Source organism: Thermobia domestica, chromosome 11 (assembly GCF_964235325.1).
Source record: "Thermobia domestica chromosome 11, izTheDome1.hap1.1, whole genome shotgun sequence".
NCBI lineage: Eukaryota > Metazoa > Arthropoda > Insecta > Zygentoma > Lepismatidae > Thermobia > Thermobia domestica.
Window position 1 is genome coordinate 111,927,703 of NC_137464.1, and position 21,222 is coordinate 111,948,924.

The 21,222-nt window shown below is 36.6% G+C and overlaps 1 protein-coding gene across 3 annotated transcripts in view; it reads left to right on the forward strand.

The window, feature by feature from the left end:
• Positions 1–21,222, forward strand: part of LOC145664359 (uncharacterized) — a 302,947-nt gene that overhangs the window by 230,283 nt on the left and 51,442 nt on the right. For all 3 annotated transcript variants that reach the window (XM_081730996.1, XM_081730993.1, XM_081730995.1), the window contains exons 7-8: positions 7,921–7,964; positions 20,711–20,834. In XM_081730996.1, coding sequence (XP_081587122.1) covers positions 7,921–7,964; positions 20,711–20,834 — 168 coding nt within the window. The remainder of the gene's footprint in view (positions 1–7,920; positions 7,965–20,710; positions 20,835–21,222) is intronic.

A 21,222-nucleotide genomic window follows, 5' to 3' on the forward strand; every position in this document is an offset into this window, starting at 1 on the left:
GTGTTATGATCTTCTCTTCATAAACTTTCATCTGTTCATTAGCACTTCGATTTACGTAAATAAAGACCAGAAAATGGCTATTACATAGTTAAAATATCTGGGAGGATTCTGGTTCACCACGAAAATCGGTACGTGAGAGTTTCCTCCATCAGAGAATAGAGATACAGAGAACAGAGAATTTCCCCCATCAGAGAATAGAGAGAATGGCATATGCAGGGGAAGGGTGACCATTTTATTCAATCATTGAATGTACAGGCATGGAATTTACTGTATGATACACAAAACACCAACATCTTAAGTCTGAAGAAGTAAAGTACTGTATATAAAATAAAGATTTATTATTATTATTTTACAAGTAGTTCCCTTCCATAAACCATAATAATCACCGAACCTACTCATACAATTTGAATAATTCGTTCATTAGTGGTATAGATCTCATCTCTGGTTCTTGGGGTTCCTAATACAACGATACTTGTATTTTAACATCTTTATTATATCTTTATTTTTATTTATGAGCAAAATGTACTTTTAAAATATGCACAAGCTGTTCAAGAAAGGAAGAAGAAGAATATGAAAAGAGAAATAGAAGTAATTTCTTTTCTGTCGTTATGCGATGATATTTTGTTATGATAGTGATTCGACGATGTGAGTTTAGTTGTCATAGCAACGAAAAGTAAATAATGCATAAGAAAGGATCCATCTCGTGAAAACTACGTGTATAATTTTTTTAAGGTGTGTACGAGTTTAATTTGTTACATACTATAATAAAAAGGTGATATCACCATACAGTGTTTATACGAATTTTGATAAATCAGTAACCTTGTTTATATAAGTGTACAAACTGAGGACCTTGCGTTACGTTATACTAATTCAATCCCAGACCGTTATTATTTAGTGAACAAAGTGATGTCTTTGAGTTTTATTGGAGCTGTCCCGTTTTTCCCCGACATTGTCACTCCACCAATTCTTGCATAATCATCCATTTCTTGTACCTTAAAGATCTAATCTGTTGGACGTAAAACTACAGATTACATTTCATTTCCTGCATTAGTGGAATGATTCGTATTATTATAATTATTATTATTCGGGTGGTTATATCTTCTTGTTATCACTCTTGTACTCCAAGCAAGATGTGCAGAAAACTGATAATTTTGGATCTATCATTATTATTGTTTTTCAAGCATTGTGTTTAAATGTATCAAATTTGATGTTTAGCAGTTCCTTCCATCAGAGAATACAAATATATAATTTACTTTCTCAAATTCAGTATGGTGGATGCAGGAGACGGATGAAAATTTCTGGATATTTAGTCACGAAATGTAAATCGTTAAGGACTGTTTGATACACAAAGTACCAATACATCATTTTCTGCATGAGTTTCAGAAAGTCCGCTATATAATAAAAAAAAAAAAAAAAGGAGAGAGAGAGAGAATAGGAGAATACCTTGATATATTCAAAAGTTAGTGCAGAGTACATTTAATCTACTTCCACGAATTATGAAAATCGAACTCAGGAACAGATGAAGAAAGTCTATTATTTAATTTCTTTGCATGTAAGGTAAAACAAAAATAAACTCTAGTAGACAGTAAAAAGGAACACACACTAGGAATTTCAGTTTCATCCAGTAGATGACATCCGCTGGAGAACTTTTTTGCCATTTAACGGTGAGATATGTACCTTCTGCTACTTTCTAAAAAACATAATTCAAAAAGTAGATTTCGTTCAAAAGTAATTTTGTGGTTACCCGTTAAGATGTTAACGGATTATCTCCTGATCGAACTCGGCTGCCATCTATTGATGAAAAAATAGAATTCGAAAATTCGCTTCCGTTATCGTGTGCACTAACATACAGACGTAAGTCACCGTTACTCGTTAAGATGTTAACGGATTGACTCTCTTAAGGAAATATCTCGAGATAATTGCTTCAGCTATCTATTCCAGAAATAGAATTCATAAATTCTCGTTTATTCAAGAGTTACCGTTTGAAGTAACGGACTGATATAACTTACAGTTACTCGTTAGGATGTTAACGGATTGATTTCGCTAACGAACTCAGCTAAGTTATTGCTGTAGCTATTTATTGCAAGAACAGTATTCACAAATTCGCTTCGGTTCAAAAGTTATCGTGAGGAGTAACAAACGTACATACTGACATTACAGTAAGTCTCACTTGCGTGATCCTAATAAATAAATAAATAAATAACTACTTGGTAAGTTTCTTTTCAAACATCTCTGGCTAACAGAGAGGAGAACATAATTCAAGCACACATGTATGTATACGAATTTTAATGTGTCAAGCCTTATTGATATAGAGAGTGTGATCTCCCCATTCCCGAATTTCAAAAGTTTTTCCCGAAAAATGGGAAAAATTTCACTAGTGTTTTGTCTTCAACTGTTGTGTATAAAGATACAAAAGTTGCTATATTGGTGCGAAAGGAAAATAGGTAACTCAAATATGAAATTAATTCATTTGCACGACTTCCTGAAATTCCATCCAGAAGGATTGCCAAAGTTAATATGGCAGCTGAAGGAAAATAGGAAGACACCTGCTCCTTATAAGGTCCGAAATTTGATATAAGATGGAATTTTATTACTCAGAATACGATTATCTCATCATCTTGCAATGGCAAATTGCATTTTGGAAGCATGTGAATGTTCGTTTATGTTCAACAGTTGGGTGTTAAGTCATAGACGATTTGTTGCTTGAGAGGTCACAAGTCTAAGATTCACTTTCAAGTGAAGGTTCCACTTGATAGAAGAAAAAAATAATTCTATTATTTCAGTTTTCTTTTGAAGGCTCAAAAATGATATATGGAAACTTCTTGATTCAGATATGGTGAATCTCTCATCCACTTGGAGGAATTTAATGTGGAGAACATGTGGGCGAGGGATGTGGCGGAAAATATCGACCCTCGGTATTCTGGTTCATTTTCTATCATAGTTAATTGAGTAAGTGCAACTTATAAATATTTGCACTTAAATTCCGTCAAAAAATTTGATTAACTTCTTATACCTGTTCGTTTCAAGAAACGCGGGTATAAGAAGACCTCTATTAAAAGATTTTTATTCCAGCTCGTATTTTTCACTGTTTCTACATGAAATTTTGGATCTTCCAACAAAAGGCTCAAAATTCAAATGGCATTATTAAAGTTTAATTGCCAAGCTATTTTTAAAGATATCAGAATAATTTAAAAAACCAGTGTGTTCAGCATGAAATGAACTTCAGGTAGGGCCTATACATTGTTTTTTCTATCATGCAAGAGAGTCAGTCAAACTCTTTACTGTAAAAACTCGGAAAAATGTTAATTCAAATCGTTAATTTTGAAGACCATTAATTTTATGAAGGAAAGGAGACTCACAAATGATACGTTATTTCTGTGTTGAATACTTATGCTACCTGCAGTATAAGTTTTAGTCCTGAGAATGCACTGCTTTTTTTTTTTTTTTTTTTTTTTCCTAGAGGTTTTCCAAAATAGCCGAAAGCCTTTTAACGTCAATTTTCTCAGGTCAATGTCTAAAACGGGACTGAATGAAAACAATTGAAAATTTTACAGAATGTTCTTTATACAAATAAGAATATCTCACAGAAATATTATGACTGAGATTAAACTACGTTTCGAGTAATAGAGCAATGAATTTCAGTAAAAACTCTACCCTTCTACATGCTTGTACAGTGCAAGGTAGCAAACTAAGCTTAAATTATTACAATTGACATTGGTCGAATGATATTTAAATCATTACAGACTATAAATGATCGAATATTTCTACTTTTAAATAACAATGGGCAGTGCTAACAATAGGTGAGAGTTCAAATTCTTAAACGTAGCTTGCTGATACATTTTACTGTACTACACTTGCGTACAGTATACACACAATAACGTTTTTTCTATGTATTTATATTTAAAACTTCTTGCGAGCTGCGATTTTCATTAGAGAGTTAAACAAACACGATTTGCGTAGTTAATTTGTGTTGTGTTATGTTGTGTGTTCTACCAGAAGCTGTTGCGAATTCCAATGGAGTCACTTTCGTACTATTTCCTTTGCAGGCATCCAAGCAGTATTATTTTTGGAAAGTTGAAGGGCAGTTCTTGGTCCAGAAGGGTGAAAGAAATGCATCAAAACATCATTGGGATAGGCACAACAACAAAACGAGAAGTTCCCGAGCTTCTCTTCAACGACGTTACACAGAACAGATTCTGACTCCGCAAGATATGTTCAAATACTGTCGAGAGAATATTAGTGGAGTTAAATGTATATTTGTTGTTTTCAGCTGAAATTGAACGAATGGAATCAAAAGTGACTGAGAGCTTTGAATGTTGTTTATCAGTGAAAGGAACAAGAAGCTATCATAGATATGTACCCATATGTGACGATCAAAAAAGATGTTTTGTTACTTCCAAAGGCTCAAACTTTGATAATAATCTTACCTCAATACTTTTCACACGTATCATCTTTTACAAATAATGACTTTGGTGCTTGTATATGTGATGAGAATTGGTGGCTTAGAAAAATTGAAGACATAAGTGAAGATAACAGTGATGTTTTGGTAGATTTCTTTTGCCCTCCTGAAACAAGAACTGCCTTTCAACTTACCATAAATTATACTTCTTGGGTGCCTGCAAAGGAAATAGTACGAAAAGTGACTCGATTGGAACTCTCAACAGTGTCTGGTAGAACACACAACATAACTAATAAACTGTGCAATGAAATATCTTGTTTGTGTGTATACTGTACGCAAGTGTAGTAAAGTAAAATGTATCGGTAAGCTACGTTTAAGAATTAGAACTCTCACCTATTGTTAACACTGCCCATTGTTATTTAAAAGTAGAAATATTTGATCATTTATTGCCTGTAATGATTTAAACATAATTCGACCAATGTCAATTGTAATAATTTCAAGCTTAGTTTGCTACCTTGGCACTGCACGAGCGTGTAGAAGGGTAGAGTTTTTACTGAAATTCACTGCTCTATTACTCAAAATGTAGTTGAGTCTCAGTCATAATTTTTCCGTGAGATATTCATAATTGTAAAAAGAACATTCTGTAAAATTTTCGGTTGTTTTCATTCAGTCCCTTTTTAGATATTGACCTGAGAAAATTGACGTTAAAAGGCTTTCGGCTATTTTGGAAAACCTCTAGAAAAAAGAGAAGTGCATTCTCAGGACTAAAACTTATACTGCAGGTAGCATAAGTATTTAACACAGAAATAATATATCATTAGTGAGTGTCCTTTCCTTCATAAAATTAATGGTCTTCAAAACTAACGATTTGAATTAACATTTTTCCGAGTTTTTACAGTAAATTTCCCAATCGCCATTTTAAAAATAACTGCCAGGAAACATATGGCATATAATTTTTCAGTGTTTTGTGACTTTCTACCTATAGGGAACTCATGACAATAATAATAATAATAATAATAATAATAGCCCTAATAATAATAATAATAATAATAATAAAAAAATGTTAAGCAACAATTTGTTTAAATTAGGCGATTCGAAATGGATTGACCCACATGTAAAACGAAAGCAAACAAGCTACCACTGTCTACCAGTGTTGCAAACTAACACCACTACAGCATCACGAATATAAAAGGCATTCACTGCAGTAAACGTTCCGCTTCTTCAATTTGTTCCATTGCATTATCAAATAAAATGTTCAAATCACTGGCTTCTGCATCAAAACCTAACATTTATTTCCATTTCCTTATCTTCGAGTTCACAACCTTCTACTATATCAGATTCATTTAAAAGTTCTTTCTCAATTGAATTTTCGCGAAGAACACTATTTGCCATTCTTCCAATGCTGCTGCAGATTTCTACAAACCGTCACAGAATAACAAACTGTCAGTTTCCTTAGCTTTGCAGGCATAAGCATGGAACGTTAAACTAAATCAAATCAAACCTATCAAATATGCGTCTTCAGTCAGTGTTGCAGGCGGCTGCTGCTCGAAAATCTACAATTAACATTACTTGATACAGAGTTGCAACAGCGTAGTTCTTTTCCATTACTATTGAAACATGATTTCTCTCTCTCTCTCTCTGTCTGTCTGTGTGTGTGATTATAATATAAAGTAGCATATTTAGGTGTTAACAGGTTTGAAAGAATAAACTAATAAAAGATAAAATACTTAGGTACCAAGGAAATAATCAGAAAAAATAAATACTAATTACTCATAGTGTATAGTTGGTAACACTGCATCACTAATTTCAATGCAGAGTGACCTTGCATGATGTAATACCAAAATTGTTTCAAAGGAAAATAAAATAAATAGTCAAAACACTCGAATGTAACAGCGTATCCATTGAATAGCCCTTAGTACTGCTAAGGAGGGATCTCTGAAGCCCATAACGTTTTGTTTATTTATAAATAGAAAAACGAAACACACACAAAAAAACTAAGGAAGTACGTTTTATGACGCATGGAGTCAAGCCTAACAATATATTTTTTTATTTTTTTTTTATAAAATTACAAATGTTACAAAATGTAAATAATAATAATAATCATAATGTGGTCCTCTCAGCTCTCCCCTTGGTGTTTCTGGGGTTAATTAAATATAAACAAATTTCTGTTCTTGTGAAGACGAAGATACGGCCTTATGTGCATATTTGAACTATATTTTAGCTTTAGGTTATATTTGAACTCAAAGTGATATAAAAGCGTATTTTTGGTGATACTTTAGGTGAGTTTCATATACTGCTAAGAAATACATTTGCCAATATTGGCAACGAGGTTATGGGAACTTCCTTAGAAATGTTTGATTTTGTGTAACATTCGAAGCTGTAACGATAATTGATCCAGCGTAGCATCAACTACTTTGAAAAAGAAAATTGCCACCTCAGCCTGTGTCTGCCTGAATTTCTTTATTGTATGTTGTGTCGGTACCGTATGAGTATTTGCACACTTTACTACTTTTCATGCTAAAATAAACGCTGTTTTTCTGTGTATGGAGTAACACTCTGCTGTGATTGATACTTCAGAGCTTAAAGATAATTTTTCAGAACCAAACATTTTGTAAACGTTTTAATAAATTGCTTATCTTAGGAATTTTTGTTAACTGTCTGTGTGTTAACCGTTAGGAAAAGGTAAACAGTGGTCTGCTAGTTAACTATATTTTGCTACTTACAAAGTACATAGATAAGAATTTCTTCCAGCAAAATAAAAACTGTCAATTATAATTAACAGTAATAATTATTACTGATAACGAATGGCATACTGTTTGGAGCAGTATAAATTAGTTTTTGACGAAAGCTGCGAATGAGAATTTATCTTCAAACTAGTGGAATAGCAATCCTATTATAACTTATTGTATTATTCACTAAGTTATTATTATGCTGTATTATTCACCATGCGAACCGACTTGTTTTCTGACAACAGTTACGGATTTTAAAAAAGAAACTATTGGTTAAATGCAAATCACCTTTTATCGTTCATAATTATAGGATCTTACTTTGAGAATGCTACTGTGCATGCAGTTACCAGGGAATTCATCGCCCTTTGTTCATATCTTTAAAAAAGATAAAATGTGTTATGAGACACCTTAAGATTTTCACTGAATATTGTGGGTAAATATTGAAGAATAGGGAATATTGAAATCTCGTATATTTCATCCAGCGCCTCCTACGCGATATTTGGAGCTCAGAACAAGGCTGGGAAGAGACAGCTCTAATTCTTGTAACCATGCTGGGCAGTAAAATTTTAGTGTTTTTAAAATGAAATAAGTTTCGACATTATATTTTTCAATTATAAATATATAGTTTGTTTTCATTTATTATATTAAGTCAGTAAAGTAATATTTTTTAAACTTCTTTTTAATGTATTCGTAATTGCCTAACATTCTGCGTAATTTAATTTGTCTTTCTTTGTAACAAATATATTGTTTTTATAATGTTACTTTAATTGTTTTTTTATTTCTTAATTCCAGTCCACAAGAATCATGTGCCGGCAGTGTGGATAACAGTAGTCCAGGTAAGTGAAATCAATTTACTACAAACCTTTTAATAAAAAAATATGTATAAAACCAGTTTTGTCGTACGTACCGGTACATTCGGTTTTTCAGTACATCACAAATAACGAAGACAATGATATCAAAGATTGCTCATCGGAAACGAGGACTTTGAAACGTAATGAAAGTCTGTTAGTTTAATTGGTATATAATGAAGGGCGCTCAACACAAGACTTATTACTTGACCAACTTACATTCCGATAAGCCTGAGAAGGGATTCCTTAAATTATCGTCAGAGGTACAAAAACGATAAGACATTTAAACAAATGTCATTATTATTAGCTTCAATCTATAACTAAGTAGCCTTGCGATAACACATCACTGAGCAAATCCATCGATCTTTCTTTAAAACATAATAGTCGATCCCTCGATTGACATAATACAAACATTACTTTAAGATATCAATTTAGTAATAGCATGAAAAAAAAAAAAAAACAGTGGCATCTCTTGACATAATTTTTCGGTAGTTCACAGTCGTTAGAAAATTCTATTCTAGAATTCTTTCAGTATTCTAAATAAGAAAAATTATTAAAAAATCAATGAAAGTAGCCAGATATATATATCGGGTGTTGCAAAATAAGTGTTACAACTCTTGGGAGGTGACTCCTGCCACTGAGACAAGAAAAAAAGTTCTCTTCAACTTTCTGCTATCGGACATAGTTTCAGATCTACAAGGTGCCGAAAGCGTGGGAAAATGACTTTCGGACGCCAATAGTTCGGAAACTATCCAACATAAAGAGAGCGGGTAAAAAATTCACTGAAGAAGTCATACCTGCTCTATTGAATTTTCCATGTTTCACAATCCTACCGTGCACGCGCAAGGGATTCCCCAAAGGAAGGTAGGGAGTCCCGGATAATCTGCCAATTGAAACTTGGTTAAATGTATATGAATTAATAGGCTTTCTACCAGGTAACAATAATTCGTTTGTCTTAAGTCGATATCTGGAACAAATACAAAACGGCGGACACCTTCATGCCCGTTGTGTGTGGTTGCATAATCGCCAGATACGGAAGCTGGCCAACAGTGACGTTCTGAGTATTAATTGTAGCGAATTTGTACTCAAATGCTCTAGAAAGACATCTGGAGTATCGGTAGAGCATAACAGATGAAGTAGGGTGATTCACATGTGTGGAAACACTTAACGAAAAATGCCCAGAAATGCACTCATACTCAATAAACGTGAGTTCAAAGCGTCGGAAATGTAAGGATTAGCGTCAAGAACATGAAAGCCATTGCCAATTCACCAATAATATTCCTTCAAACCGATGCAATATGATGTGCAAGGTTGCATACCAATAAGGATGCAACAAGTGAGGCCAAGTTGAAATTGTAAAATGGACTCACAAAGAAACTGGGTAAACTAAAGGAATGTCACTAGTGGGATCGCATGATCGATATTGAAATGTGGCCAATGTGTGTGTTGATATCAACATGTAGCTAATGAGCAAATGTAAACATGTCGCACTACTGCTGGTACACCATCTTACGTGCGAAAACTAGGAAAATAACGTTGTACATTCTGCTATTACATCTGGTGCACCATTTGGTAGAACGTAACTAGAACACAATTGTATCAATGTCCCTCTTTGTTTGGGACATTGTCCCACAGTCGACACATATGAAAAGAAATCTCTTAATGCATGGTTCAAATTCTGATAGAGTGTGAAAATAACAAACTCGTATCATTTCCCACGTCTTCTGAGACATATGAAGTACTCAAAATATAGGAAAATAACTCCAGAAATTCGTATCTTACACACAGTGCACATGCCAAGGCAAAGACGGAAATGAACCGATTTGGCACATTTAACACTACAGCTGGAACACCATACATATGGAAAATAAAACGACATGAGAAATAGGAAGAAACGTCTTAAAGCTCTGATTGTTTACAACTGTGCAGTAGGAGTAACAAAATGAAACACACAAGTATGTCGGGAGGCTGTACAAGATTGCTTGCCAAACAAAGTGGGTACTCCTCAAAGAAATGAATACAGAGAAAGTGAGGCTCCTTCGAACCTCAGGGCTCGAGCGCTCGCTTTTGCTCGCGTGGTCGCAGTTTCCAATCCTACTTGGGAGCCCACGGCCTCAGATTCAAGACCCGAGTAGTTATTTTCCTATTTTTTGCACGTGGGACGATGTCCCGGCAGTAGTGGGACATGTTGACATTTGCTCATTAGCTACATGTTGATATCAACACACACATTGGCCACATTTCAATATCGATCATACGATCCCACTAGTGACATTCATTTAGTTTACCCAGTTTCTTACTGAGTCCATTGCACAATTTCAACTTGGCCTCAGTTGTTGCATCCTTATTGGTATGCAACCGTGCACATCATATTGCATCTGTTTGAAGGAATATTATTGGTGAATTGGCAATGGCTTTCATGTTCTTTACGCTAATCCTTACATTTCCGACGCTTTGAACTCACGTTTATTGAGTATGAGTGCATCTCTGGGCATTTTTCGTTAAGTGTTTCCACACATGTGAATCACCCTACTTCATCTGTTATGCTCTACCGATACTCCAGATGTCTTTCTAGAGCATTTGAGTACAAATTCGCTACAATTAATACTCAGAACGTCACTGTTGGCCAGCTTCCGTATCTGGCGATTATGCAACCACACACAACGGGCATAAAGGTGTCCGCCGTTTTGTATTTGTTCCAGATATCGACTTAAGACAAACGAATTATTGTTACCTGGTAGAAAGCCTATTAATTCATATGCATTTAACCAAGTTTCATTTGGCAGATTATCCGGGACTCCCTACGTTCCTTTGGGGAATCCCTTGCGCGTGCACGGTAGGATTGTGAAACATGGAAAATTCAATAGAGCAGGTATGACTTCTTCAGTGAATTTTTTACCCGCCCTCTTATGTTGGATAGTTTCCGAACTATTGGCGTCCGAAAGTCATTTTCCCACGCTTTCGGCACCTTGTAGATCTGAAACTATGTCCGATAGCAGAAAATCGAAGAGAACTTTTTTTCTTGTCTCAGTGGCAGGAGTCACCTCCCAAGAGTTGTAACACTTATTTTGCAACACCCGATATATATATACACACACATAATGAAAAGTACCAATTTATAAACAAATGCTCTATTTCATTCGTATATGAAAGTACTTTTCGTATTCTTCTGGGCAATCAACTTGTCAGTAACTCTTCTGAAGTTTATTTATTCATTTTTTTTCCATCTGTTGATACTATAGCTAATGCACTGAGACTATTTTGAGCTACGGTACTTCTTTAAATGCTTTCCTATTCTTTAATATGGTAACTCAACTTTCAAGTTTCTGAAGTCAACTTCGGATTATTTGCTATGATTTTCACGAATTTTCTTGTATGTCATTCTCTTTCTACAGACCCACCATCAATTTCACAATATACTAAATGTAATCTCCATTAGTATCAAGACTGCGAACGTTTGTTATCTCGTATATTTGAAGAGCTCCTTCGTGGCTAAGCGGTAAGCGTAAGTGCCTTTGGTATGGGAGGCTCGGGTTCGATTCTCGGAGGGAGCTTATGTGGTTCGGATTCCACGTTAATCAATAGGTCCCGTCTCATTTAGCCTCGCTGCTGAAAGGGGCGTTAATCTCAAAATCAATTCAACTCGTATATTTGAATTGCCATGTATGCTCTTTAGTAAACTGTTAACAGTATGCACGAAACGTGCAATGTATCAAATTATTATGATACAGGGTTTGTATGATAAGTAATGAGACCAGGTCTGGAAACATTGTTTTATTGATCTGATCTGTACAGGGACTTAAAAGCTTTCGAAGTACTCTCCTCTTGCGTCGATGCACTTCTGCAATCGATGTTTCCACGCTGCAAACGCCCCCTGGAAGTCAGCAGCCGGCATGTCCTTTAGAAATGTGGTCACGGCTGCTTGGATGGCTGTGACGTCTGCAAAACGGGTTCCTTTCAAGCGTGGCTTCAGCTTCGGGAAGAGGAAGAAGTCGGCCGGGCTCACATCTGGGCTGTAGGGTGGTTGTGGAAGGACTTCCACCCCAATCCGGGTCAAAAAGGAGGTCACTAAGAAGGCGGTGTGGGCAGGGGCATTGTCGTGATGCAACTTCCACCGGCTAGCGATCGCCGGTATTTTCCGCTTGACGCTCCTGTGCAGTCTCTCAAGGACTTGTTTGTAGAAGGCGGCGTTGACGGCTTGTCCTTGGGGTACAAACTCCTTGTGGACCACCCCCACATTGTCAAAAAAAACAATCAACATTGTTTTCACCTTTGACTTCGACATTCTGGCCTTCTTGGGGCGCGGGGACTCAGGAGTGTGCCACTCCGCGCTTTGACGTTTCGTTTCAGGGTCGTACTGGAACACCCACGACTCGTCACCTGTTATGACGTCATCTTCAAAGTTAGGGTCACTGTTCATGAGGTTCAACAGTTCCTGACAACAATCAACACGTCGTTGCTTTTGTTCGTCAGTCAACACTCGCGGCACCAGTTTCGCACAGATTTTTCTCATTCCCAATTGTTCCGTCACAATCTTGTGCACTGTTGTGTGGTTCATATCGAGTTCATCAGCAATCAATCTCAACGATAATCGACGGTCTGAGTTCAGGAGATCCCTCACTTTTGCCACAGTTTCGTCCGTAGTTACTGTTGTCGGGCGTCCAGCCCTCTCCAGATCCTCAACGCTTTCCCGGCCGTTCCGGAACGCACTGTGCCAACGAAACACCTGGGCTTTGGATAGGGCTTCCTCTTTGTAGGCCTCCGTGATGAGAGAAAGCGTCTGAGTAGCCGTTTTCCCCAGGCGAACGCAAAATTTGATCGCATAACGCTGTTCGATGGAACCCTCCATGTTTGTTGATTTTCCGCCGTGACAAGAATGTTCACAAGGGCTTTGTCCAAGGCTTGTCCGCGCTCCACTAAGGCTCGGAGCCAACTGACGCGCGGTGCGTTGCTTTGCTCGGACCCCCCCTACATCCTCCATCACCGACAAACCCGCTCCAGCGACACGCACGCCGCGGCGCGGCGAGTCTCATTACTTATCATACAGACCTTGTAGTTGCAGAGGCACCTTTAATTAGGAACGCTTTGTCCATGTACTTTTGCGTTGTTATCTCAAGACACTTCATTACTGTTCCGCCCCTCCAAAGAAAAAAACCTTTCCGTTACAGCTGAACGTGCGTTACTGCAAATCTCAATACTCGCCTTTTTCTATTTTGCATGTGTTAAAGATGAATGTTGGAAAAAATCCATTCCAAAATTTCCATCAGGTTCCCACAATACAGAAGGTAAGATTTTACTATTGTAGCGATATTACCAAGTACAGCATGTTTTGATAAACTATTCGCTTTTCTTACAAACAGTTAGTTTATTTAGATAGAAAAAGCCATAGCCTAAAGAAAAATCAGAGATTATACATATTTAAAAAGTCTTGAAAATAAATTAAAATTTAATTTTATTCTGCATTAACTTAAAAATATCTGGGGAAGGGTTATAAATCTTCCTTCCCCTTGGTACGACCTCGGAAAGCCGTAAGTTTGTTTGTTCCATTAGAGTATTTTCATTACGAGAAATTGAGATGAAAAGAAATGTAGACAACTAAGTGAAAGAATGAGTTATATAATATTACTATATTCTTCTATATAGTTTAAGTTGCAGTTCATTGTTCGATTCTGTTAAAGCGTCACGTTACTGAAAATAAGTCAGCAACAGTGCGGTCAACCAGGGCAGTATTTGTGGGAAGGCAGGGGACAGCTGCCCACAGGGAATCTCCCAACCGTTCTCGGGGGGCCCATTTTAAAACAAAATTTTCTTACTCAATATACGATGCGAACATGAAATTATAAATGAAGCACCAAATAGGTTCACATTTCATAAACAAAACAGCACACACAAGGTAAATAAAACAAAAATGAGTTGTGGGAACATTTCAGAAAAAAAGAAAGAAAAAGAAAAATGTCTACTTTTAGGGGCCCTAGAAATAATATTTATTCGTTTGGCTTTGTGATATGTCTATATTGTCCCCTAAATTCATTTGTCACGTATGGAACGGGCCCAGAGGCGTAACTAACGGCCCCGCAGACCTTGACGTGCGGGAGGGCTCACAGGCTCCAGGGGGCCCATAAAAAGAAAGATTGAAAGAGGGGGCCCAAAAATTAGTAAAAACTTTTCTAGGGGGCTCAAATACGTGTACTAATGCTTGCCCCTCTCAAAGAAAAATCTGTTACGGCGCTGCTGTCAATGCTGCTCGTGCAAATCTTGATTTGAACATCAGGAAACCGCAGTTTCTCCCCACAACTGACCGCGTTTCTCTTGTGTACTACACAGAGCAGCTTATCACGCTCGCTGCTCTGTTGTGAACGTGGTGTGATGATGGAATGCATATACGCAAGGGGTAGAGCAAGCGAAGAATAGAAACGAAACGAGAGTATAAAGATATTCTAAATATTATTAAATATCTTAAGGAGCAACAAACAACCCACGATACTAGGTGGTTCACGTGCTCTTGCGAACTGCGCAAGGCGACACCACTGACAACAACTAAATACTTTTAACACTTTGCCTGATTATTACCAACAAATTTTGTTTAAATACACTTATTCCCCCTCTTATCGTAAACATTGTTTTCTTCGCATATTAATTAGTTTAAATAGCATTATAAGATGTATCCTGAAATCGTAAATTATTCAAATTTAGATAATTAAGCTACGATGGAAATTCCTTAATCTCTGCATACCTTTATGCGAATAGTTGAAAAGCCCAAAGAAGATGGCTGCCGAGCGAGCCACAATCCTTATGTTGCTAGAGAAGCTTGAAACGGCTTTGTATAATATCATCATTAATTTCACATGATAATCAAATTTCTGTCGGAGACTGCTGAGGCTCAGTGGTAGAGTGTTCACCTCTGGTGCATGGGGCCATTGGTTCGATCCCAGCTCGCGCCAAGTGAGCTTTATGGTGGACAAACACCTTGTGCGTGGGTTTTATCGGGATTCTCGCATTTCCTCCCATTTTCTTCATTCCACTATTTCATTCATTTCTCATCCTGACCGTCTCCTATAGCTTAGCTGGCATTACCATGGGACGTAAAACTTAAATATATCATTTCATTTTTGTCTAAAGTACTAGCATTAATCCTAGAGCTTTAGTTTTAGTCAACCTTGCGACGTTGCTGATACACAACACATGATACTGAAAACTGCTGAATAAATAGAGAATGCTGAATTAGAATTTGACATTCTTTTTCCATAGCTCTTTTCGTTCTCGAGACAGAATCAAAGTCTATGAAATACAGGCCACAAAATTGAAAATTAAGAAGTTGTGGTCTGATTCTGAATTTGAAGTTGAATAGCTCTTTTCGTTCTGAAATAAAACCGAGACCATCTCCAGAATAGATTTTCATCGACACCAGTAACAAGTTGGTCATAATTGTAAAAACGGACAGGCAAATCAATGAGTGCCGCAAACATATCGTAAATTGAGACTGCTGACTCCGTCATTTCATTTGAACCTGATTTTTATTTGTCGAAAGCTTTCTTTGTTCTCGAGGTATAGATCGGTTACAGACACTATAAATGATTAAAGTAAAATGCACAAAGTAGATTCTGACGACGCAGCTGACAAGCAGGTCACGACTGTAAAAACAGACGTACACACAGCGAGTGCTGATTCTAAATCTAAACATACCATTACGGACATAAAAGCGAACGTAAAAACAGCTATTTCCATTCCCTGGTGACACCACCGACTGACAGACTACGATATTAAAAATAGAATGAAAATCAAGGGATTCTATTCAATTGTCCATCTCTTTTTCCGTTTTCTGGATCCAAGATCTACGATGAGAGACAAACAGAGTAAATGTAAAGCAACTTTTTTCCATATTGAGCTGGTAAAATGGAGTCATCACTCAAAACAATAAACATGATTTAAAATTTGAAAAACATGTGATATACAGGATGGACCATTTATCTTAAAGCACCGTTTAATTTTTAAAACTAATTGACAGATGTCGATCAAGTATTGAATATCCAAATACCAACAAAATTACATGTAAATTTATATTGACTCTGCAATACCACCCGTTGTCAACCCAACTGTTAGGTTTTTAAATAGGACTGCGTCAGATTATTACGTATTTCAAGTCTACATGCTAAACGAAAACATGCAACACTAAACTTGTTATTCATTATTACAAATATTTGATTTGAGAAAGTGCTTAGATAAGTATCACAACTAATTACACAGATGATTTACAATAAACGTAAAGATTATAATGTCGTTTGTAGCAATTTTATATCTCAACCCATTCCGGATATATGAAAAACATGGGTCGAGATTGCTATATTGCTTAAAATGACGCAGTTGTGGAAAATTGATTTAAAAGTGTTGCTTTTGTTTCCTTCTATAACATCGCAGCAATAGTTTTTGGTAGTTGTAATTACGACAAGTTTTTGCATTTTCCTAATTTTAAGTAGTATTGCGAACTTCAGTAATGGTCATATCTCTGTCTGCTGGAACGAGTTGAGATGACAAGTTGTAAACAACATTGGAAACTATCTACGGGATTGTATGTAATACTTACGTTAGCACTTTTTATCGAAATTAATTTTTTGAAGAGAGTCAAATTTGCATCCAAATACATTATATCATAGTATTCGGCATTAAATATTTCAGATGTGCTTTGACATGTTCTCCCACATACGTTATTACCGTTGTAAATGCCTCCAAAATTTGGATGTTTACGGATGTTTGTGATACTGTAACACTCTTGGTTCGTAACACTGAATAACAAGTGGACTAGTGTTTGTTTTCATTTAACATGGAAATTTTACATGTCATACCGTGACGTAGTGCCATTTTAAACATATATAATTTTATGTTGGGTTGACATTGTTAATCGGTGCTATTGAGGCTACGGTGGCTCAGTGGTAGAGCGTTCACCTCTTGTGTATGGAGTCCTTGGTTCGATCCCAGTTCGCGCCAAGTGAGCTTTGTGGTGGACAAACACCGTGTGCGTTGGTTCTCTCGGGGTTCTCCCGTTTCCTCCCACATTCTTCATTCCAACATTTCATTCATTTCTCATCTCTGTTTCCTTTAGCCTAACCGGTATAATCATGGGACGTAGATCAAAGATTTCATTTCATTTTCGGGTGGTATTGCGGAGCATGTTAAACAATATCTCTGTCAATTTTTGTATTTTACAAAATTTGATAAATTTCTATCAATTAGTTTGAAAGTTACAAGGGCATTTGATTATAAATGGTCCACCCTGTATATATCATAGTCTACCTTTGTCCATCCATTGCTGGATGAAGATCTCTTCAACTCTTCTCCACAACCATCTATCTTGGCCGAATGTTTTCCGCTTTACTCCACATTGCGTCTTGATTTTCTCATATAAGGACAGTTTCCTACCGTTTTATTGTCTCTAGATATCGAGTCAAGAATTGCTTTTGTTTATCGATCATCATTTCTTCTTGCAATATGTCCATCCCACTGCCACTTCAGTGCCTTTATTTTCGTTATAACATCTTTCCCGCCTGTCACCTTTCTGATCCATGTTATTTTTTTCCCCTATCTCTGCGGGTGGGTCCTAACATACATCTCTTCATGCCTCGGCGTAGTCTGCAGATAATGAATGATTTGTTAAGTGTGCACGACTCCAATCCATATGCCAAACAGACAGAATACATTTATTGAAAACTTTACACTCTAGACACATTGATATTTGTTTTTCAGTATCAAGCTATTCCTGTCGAATGCACTCCAGCCTAACTTAATACGTCGTTTTTTTCCCTTTAATTTTGCCATCCATGGATATTGAGATAGACGTAGGAATTTACTTGTTTTAATCCAATATATCAACTTCAGTCCTTACTTCTTGCAAAGTTAATGAACAACACCTTAGCTTTTTTTTTAAGTTTAATTTGCACGAACACTCTGAAGTGTGCAGAAACTAGTAAAGAACAGTATTAGCACTCTGTGTGCGAAAGTTAGATCCAGATGACAAAATACGGTATAACTACGGCGAATCTTTTGAAATACAATGATCAGTGGTTAAATGATGATGCAAGTCTCGATTTAGGAATACATAAAGTAACGTCATGTTCACTGCAACAGGATGCAGGTGATTCATCCAGCAACAACAGTCGTGGATGTCCACAGAAACGTTTTGCAGAATCAAGTGCAAGACCCAAGAGAAGGAAAGTGAAAACTCTTGAGAAAGAGAGATCACATGAAGAAATAGTGGCTGCAGCCCAGAAAAAAGGATTCAGGATACATGATTCAGGAAAAAAAAGGACGTTGCCAGCATAGTGGGAGAGGTGTCATTTGCCTCCACAACGTGCAACGAAGCTCAAAAAAGCACGAAAATTATTCGTGCAAAGTAAATCTGGTATGTCATCTGATGAAGCTCTCTTTCTGATGACAGATTTACAACTGACCTCTAACCATCATAAGGAATTACGTGATAATGCAAGGGCGTACGAAAGTAACCTGTATCCACCATATTGTTTACCGCTTCAAAGTAAAGAGAACTGCCATCCAGGTAACATTACCGTTTCAGATATATCCGCAGCAGTACCTCTACAAGATCTACTTGATCATACAGTTAAACGTTTGTGTAAAGCTCAACAAGACATTTTGACGAGTTTGCCACATTAACGATATAACCTATTAACTAAGTGAAATTGTGATGGTAGTTCCGATCAAAGCCGCTATAAACAAAAATTCATGGTAGGCGAGCGACGAATCTTTGTTTAGCATTTCTCTTGCGCCACTCAAGCTTGTTGCCATTGACAACGAAAAAAGTAGTAGTTTGGCAGAATCCTAGACCTTCATCAGTTCGCTACTATCTACCCCCCCCCACACACACACATATATATATATATATATATATATATATATATATATATATATATCCAAATTTGAAATCGAAATTACCGGAGGAAATCCACGGCTGCAGCATCTGTTGGCCTCAGTGTGTCCCCCGTGTGTCTTGTCAGTAGCCGTGTGGCAGTAGCCGTTGTCCAGTGCAACTTCAATTGTAGAAGACAAACTAAACAAGCACATGCATGAAAATCTGTCAGTTCCTGTTTACAGGCTTTCCACAGGCCCCAAGGAGTGGTAACATGTGCAAGTAAAGTGCTTTCCTCAGTAGATCAGACTGACAGAAGTCCATGGAGTTGGCATCTGGAGGTATGTCCTTAAATGGAATGACCTTGATATCGGTGATTCATTTAGAAATATGTGCATACAAGGAAATGTATGTGACGATGCCTTGTCGTGGTGCAAACACACTTGATTTATTGTATTTGCATATAAATAATAACACATTTTAAGAATAAATAGATGTCAGTATGTGTTACTGATAATACGCAGAGTCAATTTTATAGTTTTTAGGCACCTGATGAATAGTGAAACTTTCATTACAACAGTATCCCTCGATACCCATAAATCCTTTCAAGAAAGTTGTTTTGCAATGGGGTGAATTCTAGACGAGTCGCAATTTTTCGTCGGCTAAAATGTAAGCTATGGCATAAATTTTACCACAATTGGATAGACAATGCAAGCATTATCCAACGTAGCGACGAACTTCCAGTTGTCTTTGCATAAATAGTGTTTGTAGAGGCGTCTGCACTTGGTGTTTCTCTCCTAACGATAGTCATTATTTAGGTAATGCCGTCGGCACCCTCCGGAGATTTCACTTGTCGCGCAGGAGGATTCACAGTTCTCTGAGACCATCACACGTTGTTTAGGGGGTTTTCCTATAGGGCCATTCGATGTAATTTCTGAGACAATAGCTGGAACCTCTGGGGTTTTATAACGCTTAATTATGTTGTTGGTGGTAATCAATTCTGTGGTACATCAGTTTTCTTTGCACTGTTTCTTGAATTTTAAACGTAGTATTAATAAAATGAAACGTTATACATATGTCACATAATGTGTCTGGTGAAGGCGATGCTACATTGCTGGAACTGTTACACAAATATATATTTGTTAATATATATATTTGGTGCTTTGGTCAGTTTTGTTTTATTAATAGTGTGTAATATTTCCAAAGTTACACAGATTCCAGAAAACTTAGCGTGAAACCTGTTACTTTAGTAGCCATGATGCACACACTATACACTTATAGCAAAACAGTACTTCAAGCTCGTAGCTATCTGTTGACCTTTAAAGAAGTCGGTGCAATCGATACTGTTAGCATGGGCGGAAATTGAAATTTGAACACAAATATATGTCTCAATCTTTTGTGTATCGGTAATGATATTTTTTAAAACTTATGTCTCTCGTTTTTTTAAAAGATTCCAAAAGAAATCGTTCTTTGAGCATTTACTTAGGGATGATATAATTTCCTTTAGAACATATGACCCAATAGTGAAATGATAACCAAATCAAATTATAATTGAAAGGAAATATATAATGGGTATCTATATTTAAAATATTGACAGAAAATATGTAAAAATGTATGTTTAAAAACCTTTTGATTAATTTACATTTTTATTAAATGCTGTTATTCAGTTTTCATATTTGGCATTTCTAGAATTACCACTTCCATAGAAAGAAAAGAAAGAAATACGAAGCATGTTCATTTTCTGTCACACATTATAGTGAAGCTAAGAACATTGCTAGTCAATTTTTTCTTTTTTTTTTTTTTTTAATCTTTTGGATCCTATAATAGAAGTGTCAAATTTAAAAGACATTTTTTTTCTGACAAACATTTGTTTTCGCAGCCCAAGAGGATGACCGTCCATTATCAGATCAGGTTCTCGAGTTGGAGAAGGAGAAGCTGCAGCTACGAAGAGAGCTTCAGGAGGCTATTGCAGGCAGACAAGAAACAGAAATGCATGCTTCCAAGTAAGTATGACAATTCTTTTTTGTGTACTAACAAGTGCGTACGATGAAATATCCAATTTCTGTTGTCCCTCTCTCTCTCTCTTTTTTTTTTTTTCTCTGTCTCCCTGGAGAAGTGTTCGTGGGTCTCATTTCGTACAGGTTTGAGTCAATTCAACACAAAATGTGCGTTTTAGTTTGGATACGGCCGTAACTTGTGAAGGGGGCAGGAGGGGCAACTGCCCTCCCAGGGAAGCTCCCCGCCGTTTGAAGGGGGCCCATTTTAAGACAAAATTTTCTTACTAGATATACAATATGAACATGGAATTATAAATGAAGCATCAAACAAGTTCACTACATTACATAAACAAAACAGCACACAAAAGATAAATAAAATAAGTTGTGGGCTCAT